At 36.8% G+C, this 11,986-nt stretch overlaps 1 protein-coding gene across 1 annotated transcript; it reads right to left on the bottom strand.

Annotated features, from left to right (window-relative positions):
- Nucleotides 1-567: 567 nt before the first annotated feature.
- LOC136809513 (synapse-associated protein 1-like) lies at nucleotides 568-11,851 on the bottom strand. The gene is made up of 6 exons (XM_067066051.1): nucleotides 11,760-11,851; nucleotides 4,724-4,927; nucleotides 4,455-4,534; nucleotides 4,140-4,206; nucleotides 3,774-3,847; nucleotides 568-747 (listed from the first exon to the last, which is right to left on the bottom strand). Exons 2-6 carry the CDS (start codon nucleotides 4,896-4,898, stop codon nucleotides 568-570), a joined length of 576 nt encoding a protein of 191 aa, XP_066922152.1. The 5' UTR covers nucleotides 4,899-4,927; nucleotides 11,760-11,851.
- Between the last annotated feature and the right edge of the window lie 135 nt (nucleotides 11,852-11,986).

The raw sequence follows: 11,986 nt of genomic DNA on the forward strand, positions 1-11,986 counted from the left end.
ATTTAATAAATTGGGTTCATTAAATCAAAATTTATGCTCAATTGAATAAAAAAGTTGCTTTCAGAAAGTGCCCGAAACGTTAAAAATCGACCTATCAAAATTTTATTTTAAAACTAGCACTCGCAATAGGCTTTACATGATTAAGAACATTTTTCAACACATAAATTTTGAAACTGATGGGTCAATCCAATGGGATAGGAATGGTTCTTTAAAAAATTTTAGATTTCGAAAAAACTAGTTTTAAAGAGAGAAACATTTTTGTGGCGCACCCGGTATAATAAAGTGGAAGTTGGACACTTTTTAACTTTAGCAAAAGTAGGAACCATTGTTTTAGTTCGAATTATAGTAGGCTTCCAATAGACGATATCGCGTTTAGATAAATGCAATGCATTCTGGTTTCTCGGGGACTCTCAAAGGAATTATAATGTCGATTATATAATGATCTGGAATAGATTATAATTCCCTTGAGGGTCCCCGAGAAACCAGAATGCATTGCATTTATCTAAACGCGATATCGTCTATTAGAGCGTTTTGAATAAGAGATTTGACTGTACTACACTTTTTATATTAGATTGATTCAATACACATTGTAAGAGAGAAATTTGACCTTTTTGGGACGACAGTAAATCTCATTCTTTCCAACTCTTCATCGTCTTTGAGAACTGCAAGAGCAACAGGCATCATGTGTTCAAGGTTGAATTGAAAATCCACTCCTGATGGAGGGTCACGAAGAAAATTTCGTTCATCCTGATAAGATACAAAATAAAAATCAACTTTAGAATATCCGGAGAGTACGTCTGTCTGAGCTTCGCAAAAAAACTAAATTGCACTTGGCCAAGAAATTTCTTGAGCCTTCTGTAGCTCTGTGCTACAATATCTTTAATAGTAGGGAGCTAACTCTCACTAGCCAGGGAGCTTGGAGAGGTCAATTATCACGTTTGGAGAGGCACGTGTCTTATAACACAATGTCTGACTTTTCCTAAGGTTTTGGCTGTCCAAAATTTTCTTGTAAGTGTGTATTTTCAATTCGTATAGTTTATAAATCAAAAACAGATTTAGTAATGACAACTGTCGTCAAAATGTTGCCGGTATTTTTGAATCCCGGCCTGTAGAATACATTAGGTTTTTACCTCTTTTTAGGGTTAGGAGTTGACTCAGTTTTTTGGAAAGTAAAACTTTTGCCAGGTCTGATTCACAGGCCTCTCTCAAAAAATCTCAAAACCCCATAGCGTCAGCGAGGGTTTAGGTCTCAGGCAAAAAGTTAGGTCCCCCTAAGATTGAAGTCCCCCTTAAGTCCCCCCCCAAAGATTCAACAATTTTATGGTAGCCCCCAGGACTTTCGACCCTCGTCACTTTCAAAAATGTGTTCCAGGAAAAAAAAGTCAATAAAATGTATTCTGCGTTGCAATTACCCACTAAATGTAGAATATTTTAAGATTTTACATATATATATTACATATATTTCAAATATTGCGCCGCAGCAAATTTTTTTTCCGTAGACGGGCGGAAATATCTTTAATGGTCGGAAATATCATAGCGTAATGGTCGGAAATATCATTTGATGGTCGGAAATATCTTTTGATGGTCGGAAATATCCAAAACTCTGAAAAATTGAAAATTTAATGGTCGGAAATATCATTTGATGGTCGGAAATATCATTTGATGGTCGGAAATATCTTTTGATGGTCGGAAATATCCAAAGTTCTAAAAATTTGAAAATTTAATGGTCGGAAATATCCTGCGCTTTTAAAAATGCTTCATCAGCAAAAAAATGTAAACAAAGATGGTAGCAAAGGTGGTGTTGTGTGGCCAACTTGTTGTGTGTGGCAGACGGTTGGCAAACGATATCATGCTCCAGGATGCAAGTGAAATTTTTCAATCCGCGGACGTAGACGGGGGTTCGGTTATTATCAGTTAGGGTTAGGGTTGGAGCTCGAGAGTCACAATATAAGGCCGAAGGCCTTCTTAGGGGCATTCGTACCCTGAGACCTAACTTTGGATCCCGTAGGGATCCTTGTAGGGGCACCGGTAGGGTTGGGAGCTTTCTTAATTAAGGTCTGTAAATTACACACTATAAGTATTTGTGAATGACAGCTTTTTGTCGTGTCTCGTTGACGCAAGCGGTTAGGTGTTGGGTTTGTAAATCAAGGTTGCTTGCATTTGGTGGTTCGAGCCGGTGTGCATCCTGGAGTATGATATTGTTTGCCAACCGTGCCAGACAAGCTTTTTAGGGAGAGAAAGTGGTATTGAACTTTTTATTCAAACACGACTCTTCGTTCTTTATTGTCTTTTTTATATCCTTTCCTCCTCTAGCCCCCACTGTAAGGGTCATTTGTTGGCCAAATTTTCACTGCATGCACTGCCAGCTGGATGCACTGTAAGGGTTCGATTTTGGAAGCCAAATTTTCCGCCGAACGTATGGTCATTTTCAGATCGAGTGCCCCACGGGTAAGGTCTAGAATGGGAGGGTGTCCATAGGTAGGGTTGGGACTAGCTTTAGGGTGATTTGAGAGTAGTGGGGGCTAGAGGAGGAAAGGATATAAAAAAGACAAGAAAGAAAGAAGAGTCGTGTTTGAATAAAAAGTTTATTACCACTTTCTCTCCCTAAAAAGCTGTCTATGTCTTGTGTAAAATACTGTATAAAGAACTAAGAAACAGAACAGTTCTCAGATAGTGTCCCAAAAACTTAAAATGAAAAACTACTCTGGCACACACAACACCAATGACCCAATACCCCCTGAATCACGGAATGACGGATAGGAAAATTATCGGGGAAAAAAATTGCTCGTTGCGCTCTGAGCAATCAGCGAAATCTCAACAACACCTTTGCTACCATCTTTGTTTACATTTTTTTGCTGATGAAGAATTTTTAAAAGCGCGGGATATTTTCGACCATTAAATTTTCAAATTTTTAGAGCTTAGGATATTTCCGACCATCAAATGATATTTTCAACCATCAAAAGATATTTCCGACCATCAAATAATATTTCCGACCATCAAATGATATTTCCGACCATTAAATTTTCAAATTTTCAGAGTTTTTGATATTTCCGACCATCAAAAGATATTACCGACCATCAAATGATATTTCCGACCATTACGCTATGATATTTCCGACCATTAAAGATATTTCCGCCCGTCTACGGAAAAAAAATTTGCTGCGCCGCAGGGGAAACTTTTTATCTCCATGAGCTTTAAATTGAGTAATTAAAGCCAACCATTAAGACCCCACACTCAGTAATGTGATCTTAGCTCCCCCCAAATAAGTGGTGTACTTCAAGCCCCCTCCATTTTTTGGAATATTTTAGGTTGTAACCCCCTACTTTCCATGGAGGAGGGTGAGGGGGTCTGACGCTATATATCATATCTACTTTCGAACCAACCAAATTTGGTACTGCTTAGATTCATGATATTTCATGAAAAGTTTAAACCCAAACCTAAGTATGTAAATGTTCGACAATTTTTTTTTTAATTCAGACTCATATGACTAGAATTTAAAAGAAGAATATTAAAAAAATTAGGAAGATTTTCGTAGAAGTCAGTTTCTACACTACTGTTTTAAAAAATGTCCCTATGGATAAATTCTAACTCTCTTGAGAAAGTTTCTAATTAAAATCTTTGAAAATATGTTTAGCGCGGCATGGAACGCTTATCATATTTAAAAAGTTCAGAAGGCATTGAAGGAATGCAAACAAAGCAAAGCCTCGTGAACATTTTCAATCTAAGAAAGGATTCTTAAAAATGTCTAAATCGAATAAGATGAATTTACATACAGCAGATAGGGCGAGAATTTGACTTTTCATCACAGCTTCTTCATGGAAACCAACCCATGGTGGTACAGCATCACCTAGGAAAGAATTCGAAGAAAAAGTTCATACCATAATTGCAATTTCTACCATGACAAATAATCTTCAATCTTGATTTTCTTGAGCTATTCTTTTGCGTTTAAATGACATAAATCAAATATAATATGCCTTAATAAACTCTTTGTACTGACTGTTCAGCAAGAAAAGCATTTGTGCAATATTTCTTGTTGCAATAAAAATTACAAAGCTTTTTGCAAAGTCGTTCGTGTTTATTGAAGCCTTTGAAACTCACCACACATAAGTTTTGAACTATTCAAGAGAAGTAGAACTCACCAACACGTCTTTGATCACGTTCATGTATAAATTTCTCATTTTCACGACTGAAATCTCCAACAATAGTCTAAAGGAAGATGATAAAATGTTTTTTTTAACTCAAGAATATAGAAAAAGTGGGAAAAAGTGGAAGAAAAAATTGAGATCACATTAAAGGAGATAGCAGCCAGAGTTGCTTAGCTTGTGTTTTCTAATTTGAAGTTGAACCAAATTCCTTTTATACAGTTAAAATTAAAAGAGCTTGATTTAGATTAGACGAGTTAGTAAACTAACCAACATTTGTATAATCAAAACCTTTAGAAAAGTAGCCAGTACCTGTTCAAGTCTTTGGTCAACCGATTCTTTTAATTTCGTTGCTGTTTTGGTTGCTTTGTCAGCAAATGTATAAAGATAACCTGTGAAGAATGAAATGAAAATTATTTGTTTTGATCTAAATATAAAAACATCATTAGTAGTAAATAGTAAATTTTACTTTTAATGTCAGACAGAAATTCAGATATTCTAACTTCAAAAGCTTGCTGAACTGTACCCTCCCCTTTTTTCAAACACAATAATCATGAGAGCAAACAAAACAAGAAACATACTGCTTAGGTTTGCAGCTACATCCACCATCTTCTTTTCAGCTCCTTGTGGTTGAGTTGTATCTCCATTTTCAGTTGTCAAATTTTCTTGAGATTCGGTGGATTCAGAACTTTCACCTTTTGTTTCACCTTCTTCGGGTATTTTTGGATCATTTGTTATTCCCAACCAATTCCACATTGTGATTTATTCTGATGTATTTTACAAATCTATTTCAAAAGAATTAAATAATCTAATACTCATTGACAAACAAAATAACCAGAAGCATTTTTGTTTTTTATTAAAAACTATACATTCGACCTCCAAGAGGTCATCATCAGAGTAAAAATCTAATACAGAATGAGGATCTAAAATCTAAAATGATACCCATGGGACGCTAAAATGAGAAAACAATGAGACTATGATACTCAGAGCACATAATATATGTTTGACAAAAGCCTTTTTTGAAATTTTAGAAATAACTCGCCTGAAACATGTATTTCATAACCTGCTACCCAATGAACGTAATAATGACAGCCATCCACTATACAGAAGAAAAACTTCAACAACCGCAAACAACTACCACTGAGGAAACTTCAGAATCCAATGATTGTCAAAAACTTTATCTGCCCTACCAAGGAAAACGAGTTGAGACTTTGGTAAAATCCTTAAATAAGACTTTGAAAAACGTTGTCGGTACACAACAAGTCAAAACACAAATTACATACAAAAGTACAAGGTTATCATCAATGTTTAATATTAAAGATAAAACGTCGACTTTACACGAAAACAATGTAGTGTATAAAGTACTATGCCCCCAAGAGGATTGTGGAGAAACCTATATTGGGAAAACTGAAAGACGAATTTATGAAAGGGTCTTAGATCATAGTGACAGAGACATAAATTCGACCGTTTTCAGACATTCAGCACTCAGCGGACACGAACCGATCACTATGGAAAACGTTAAGCTAATTGCAAAAGGTTTCAAACGTAATGACACTAGAGAATTTAAAAACAGAAGCTTTGTTAATCACTGAACAAAAACCTTCAATGAACGTTCAAAATTTATTCCAAACTTTACAACTTTTTACGACATAGACATAATTATAGCTCCTTTGATAATTACTCTCTTTCATTCGGGAGCACAAAAAAACAGCACTTTCTGCTCCGGATGTTTTTGGAGTGCCGGGAGGGTCCTATATTTTACTATCCAATCAAAAAATTACTGTATGTGTTTAAAAAGATGAATGTAAAGCGCTTTAATCCAATGAGAAAGGATTCTTTGAAAAAATAACGCTTGCATCAAATTCCCGCTTTTGTTTGAGAACTAAAGATGAGAAAAAATTCATCCCTTAGAATCAACGATTGAAACAAAATAACAAAGTTAAATGACTACTCGTTATCCAAGACACCAAAAAACCATTAGCATGGAAAAGAAGGGCCAGTCATTAACCTTCACCATACACGCAAACCGTCAACTGCTCTAACTTGGGACAATTGATTGAAACATGGGACTGTTGATATCTGGCCTGTATTTTAACTTACTGTTAAATCTTTTTGACAACAAAATTGTTTTGATAACTCCACCAAGTTTATCAATCATACTTTCTGTCATAACATGTCACGATAACTTTCACTGATAGCGCGCCCTTTTTAAGTTTTTTGTTTTCATTCAAAATGACTGGACGTTGATTGGAGAATTACAGAATGCCCGCTGCCTAACCGCCCAGCGCCCGATGGGATTAACAAATAAAGAGTGTGTAACTTGGCGCGTGAGTGACGTCAAACGCTCCATTGTTTTGCCACTAATTTGGTCTTCTTCGTTCCAGACATTTGCGTGTGCTCCACTACGGAACAACTTACTACTACTCGGTGCAAAAGAGAAATTGTGTATTTTTTAATACGCAGGTCATTGACTCAAATCAAATGACTTTGGAGGTTCGGTGAAATGGTGGCCGAATGGCCGTCCCATGCAGTCCCATGTCTTGTCAGATAGTCCCAAGTTGGCACAAGTGTTTCAACCGGTATTCCAACGAAGCCATATTTTGGTTTGTACAGAAATTTTGCCCGCTCAAATCAAAACAACAAAATGGTCAATCTCACTAAAGCAAAACATTGCCGCCACGGCATTTCCCTGGATAAAAATTCTGGTCACGTGAGCATCCGTGATTTTAGACCAATGAAAACGCTTCATTTCCCCAGATTAAAGTTGTGTCTACACTAACACCCGGGAAATAGCTAGAAAAAGAGAGAAAGACCGGGGGTCAAATAGAATTTTTCTCCCTTCTTGCGGTAAACATAAAAGACTTTAAGAGGCCATTTATTTAAGAAAGGGGTGTTATATCATAAATAAATTATGTAAGTAAGTGATATTTTAAGTAACAAGTTCATTAACAATTTTATTTTGAAGTTTGTTTTTAAAAATAAAACCACCGTGCTAGATGATAATTTCATTTTCTTAACTTATGGACCCATTTGGAAGTATTTGTAATACAGATCATTTGGCAGTGTAGTTGCAGCCTATACAAGAATTGGAATCTAAAGTCTGGAGTTGTAACTCCTTGCCAGTGACCCCGCAGAGAAATTTTTAGTTGGCAGGCACTGACTTTAGATTGGTTTGGAAATCGTTTTATTTTGAAATCCAATCTTCACTTTAGATGAATACTTTTATTTATTTGGATTCATGAAAGGTTCAAGGTTTGTTTACTTTTTATTTCAAATTATTTCATTGATTTATTGAGCTGCAATAGCTGATTGAAAAACGAAGATTTTTGATAGTTATCAGCATGAGCTTGGCCGCCATTTTGAATTTCGATTTTTTTTCTCCTGTACTCTGCAATTTAGAGGTTGTTCGTTATACGCGATTTGGCTTAAATGCGTAACACTTGTGTTGGAGCAGTTGATAGAATCACATTGGTTGAAATTTAAAAAAGACTTTCCGATGGAGCAAATTACGGAAGAAACTGAGAAGTAACCACTTTCGAATCACATGGATTGAAATTTTAAAAAAACTTTCAGATGGAGCGAATTACGGAAGAAACTGAGAAGAGACTTTATCATTTGTATCAAAAGCAAAACACACGGTATTTACCAGGCAATGTCAATCGGACAGTTTGATTATCGAACTAATCGAACTTTATCGAACCAAATCGAACGATCCAGTCTGGAAATGGTGCACGATACTCAGAATATATTCGGCGTGAGGCTCTAATTCCTTTTGGCGTATTGGTGTAAGGAGCAGCTACAAAGTAAGATATTGGCGTAAGTCTAACCTTTCCAAATTTTTATTTTCAGGACAACACACAACGACAGAATACAGGAGCACTCCTCGCCATTTTCGATAAGTTTAGCAAACGGCAATATTCGATTCATTCTTCTCAGTAATCCGTTTTTCACCCAAAATTCATCCGATTATAAATCGTAAGTCTAATGCACAATGTTTATTTTGTCGAACAGTAGCGCATTTTCATTGGCAGTATACGCGTGATTTTTTCTCTTTCAGCTTAAAGCAAAAAGTCGAACGCGGATGACGAAGCGAAAGAATAACACCGCCCGCCTCAGAAACCACCCGTCCGCCCGTGGGATCGCGGTTTACCGTTCGCCTTTATCGGTGTATCGCTTTCTTCCGAACAGAATTTATCAAATATGAGATATCTTTCAAGCTTTTGAATCATCAAACCAGGAAAAATAGTCGATTCTAAGCCAACTTTCAGGCGTGAAAATGCTTAACATCCCAGCCCCCTAAACGCCCCCTACGGAAAAAATCGCCCCTGCGGTGCACTAACCTTTCCATTGTTAAAAAAATTTCTATGAAGTTCAATACCGTGAGATCGGGTAACTTGCATCAGTGGAGACAAACATGCATAGCCCTCAAATGAATGACCTGTCTGGTCATTAAAAATACAACTATGCAGCTCCGCTTGCGGCTCTATTCTACCATTTTTGTTTTGATTTAACTTTGTATTTTAATGACCAGCCAAGTCTTTCATTTGAGGGCTATGCATGTTAGCCTCCACTGATGCAAGCTACACGATCTCATGGTAACGTCTTTACGCCTTTGGCATGGCCTTTGCACCAATTCCACACTGGCGAACGATAGGTGTTCAATTACCAAACCCAATCAGTTACATCAAAATGCCTCGAAAATGTCAATATGAAAATTGCGTAATCAGAGAACGTATGTCTCGCTCATTATAAAAAGGCCGAGACAAACTTTCAATAATTGGATTGTAACATCGAGTTAAGTCTCTTTTGTTAAGTCACCAGGGGGTAAATAAAACAGACCTTGATACATTTATCGTTCGTTTCAACTTGACCATTTGTTTAAAACTCAGCCTCCTAAATATTTGGGGTAGGTAAAATATGTACAAAGAAATTCATACTTTTCCAACCCGGCCAATCTTTAAAAAAGAAGCGAACAATAAAATGTAATTACCCTTTCCAAATAAACCTCTTCGGTGGCGAGCGTAGTCTACTCTGACGTAATTGTAAAATTTATGTAATGGGAGTTTGACATAGTAATGTAATGTTGTTTGGGGAATTATGAAGTTCTCTGGGATTTCGATTGCATTTATTCAGGTTGATTTTTTATGACTTCTAATGGTACTTTTTCTAACGAGTTTGATTACTCTGTTCTCACACTTATGTCTTTTTTTTTTCGCGTCCTTTTCCGTGATTACTTTTATTTATATTTTTAAAGACAGGTAAGAAGGCATATTGATGTAGCTGCCAATCAAACACCTATCAAACCGGGAAATTTTTGTAAAGTTTGATGACTGTTCGATGATAGTCTGATAAAATTTGATTGAAGTTCGATAAATTCGATTGAGGTTCGATCAGTTCGATTAACAGTCAGGCACATCCTGGCAAATGAACGGGGTGAGCATTTGCATGGGGTATTCGTCACCCAGTGTAAATGAGATAGGACGTCTCAGGCTAAAAGCGTGAAAATGAATAAAAATGAACTTCAAACTGAAAAAGGGGAAAAAGGAAGAAAACTGGGAACTTTATTTTTTCATTAAAAGCTTCTTCAATCTTCGAAGACAAAATTGACCCATGGAAAAAAAATTTCATCTATGCAGTTCTTTGAAATGAAGCAAAATATTTCCAACCCGGTTCAATTAAACTGGGTATTCGGCGCTATTACGTCACTTTCGTTTTCGACCCCGTTCATTTGCCAATGGTCGCAAGTGAAAAATACCCCGTTCATTTGCCAGGATGTGCCTGACTGATTAAGATCAATGAAGTTTGATTTGGGTTTGATTAGTTCGATTTATACCTTTTCTTGTTTATATTCTGATGGAGTATTGACTGGCGGCCGCCCGAAATGACATACGTTCCTGTCGAACTCTATCGAACTAATTGATCGAAACTTCATCGAACAAAAAAATGTCATCGAACTAAGTCGAACTAATCAAAAATGTTTGTAAAGTGCGATAGGTGTTCGTTAATTGACATCTTGACATTTTAGTCATCTTGTTAGATGTTTTGTTTCGAGAGTTCTTACAATATAGTTTATTGTTCAACTTGGAGAGGGTAGCTGTAGCTAAGTACTTACTTACTTGTGTTACTTGTGTGGTTGTTCGAGCATCCTGCTTCAGGTAAGGTTCTTGGTGAACCACGCCTCTGTGTGATCAATCTGTCGAGAGAAAAAGAATCTCAGCAGATATTTTTCATGTCAATTATTGAATTGGAATTAGCTCTCCTGCACCCAGTATATCCATGGATCTGGGGTTCATCTGGGATAGACTTAAGGTGTGTGTCCAGGGCTCTTTTGAATTTATCGATAGAAATGTTTTTGAGGTTTCTGATGCTCTTTGGCATAGCATTAAAAAGTTTTGCACCTTGCACTGCAAGTGTGCTGTCTCTAAATTTTGATGTTTGGTTCTTTGGAATTGACAGTGTACACATCCGGCCCAGCCGGGGGTTTTCAGTGGTTTTGATACCATTTACAGTAGGTACAATCTTTTCCATCACCTTCCAGACGTACATTATTCTGTAACGTTCTCTTCGCCTTTGGAGTGAGTAAATTTTTGTCTGTTTTAGACACTCCCAATAATTGTTTGGGGTGCCATTTATCTTTCGTAAGAAGGACTTTTGAATATCTTCAAGTCTCTGAATGAGACCAACTGCATTTGGGCTCCACAGAACGGAGCAATATTCTAATATTGGTATCACCAATGATTTATATAGTACGGTCATACAATTTAAAGATCGTGAAGAAAAAGTTCTCAGGATCCAAGATGTTAAGTTTTTAGCCTTTTCGATTACTGCAGTAATTTGCTTCTGAAATGTGCAATTACTGTCCATAAGGATTCCAAGGTCTTTCACAACATCTTTGTTTTCAATCTCAACACCAGACGGTGATGTATAGCTTGTTTGAGTCTTGATCTCATGGTTCTTTCCATAGCGCAAGAGTTCAAATTTTATATCATTCAGCTTCATGTTGTTGTCATCCGTCCATTTATATATTCTATCAAGATCTTTTTGAAGTAGGACAGCATCTTCTAGAGTTTTGACTTCCTTTGTGGCGCGAGTGTCATCGGCGAAGGATTTGAGAAAGCTGTGCACCACTTCCTTGTCAATATCCCCAATCAATATGAGGAAAATCAAAGGTCCCAAAACACTACCTTGAGGGACTCCTGAAATGACCTGTTGTGATTCAGAAGTGACACCATTCACTAGCACTGATTGTTTTCTCTCTGTTAGGAAGGACTTTAGCCACTGTAATAATTTTCCATCTATTCCTAGTTTCTTTATTTTTCGTAGGACAATTGAATGGTCTACTTTGTCAAAAGCCTTTGAAAAATCTAGGTACACAACATCCGCATTAGCATCTTCGTCCAATATATTTAGTATCAGGTCAGTAGCTCACAGTCCCAAGAGAATCATAACATGCATAATTTTATATGAGATTAAAAAATGGTGTTAGGATAGGAAATTAATAGACAAGACAACGACAAGAAGATAAAATAATCAAATAATTAATCTAAGGCTAACTCTAAAACTGCTTTCCTATCCAATAATGTTGAAGCCCAGACTGAAATATCACCTTTAACTTACCCTTTTCCTTTATAAAAGCTGGCAGTTCTCTTGGCAAGGAAGCAAGAGTGGGAAAGGGTATGCTTCTAGGTCTGCTCTGGCTGTCGAATTCTTGGCTGTCTGGGTCGGAACCGTCTGGGTCTGCTCTTTTCTTCTGCCGGTTGTCTTTCTATCTGTCTAGTGTTCTGGTTTTCGAAAAAATTTGTTTACAAAAATGTACACGCTTGCTCGAGAACTGAATATCTCCT

Source organism: Clytia hemisphaerica, unplaced genomic scaffold (assembly GCF_902728285.1).
Source record: "Clytia hemisphaerica strain Z4C2 unplaced genomic scaffold, Clytia hemisphaerica genome assembly, whole genome shotgun sequence".
Taxonomy (NCBI): Eukaryota; Metazoa; Cnidaria; class Hydrozoa; order Leptothecata; family Clytiidae; genus Clytia; species Clytia hemisphaerica.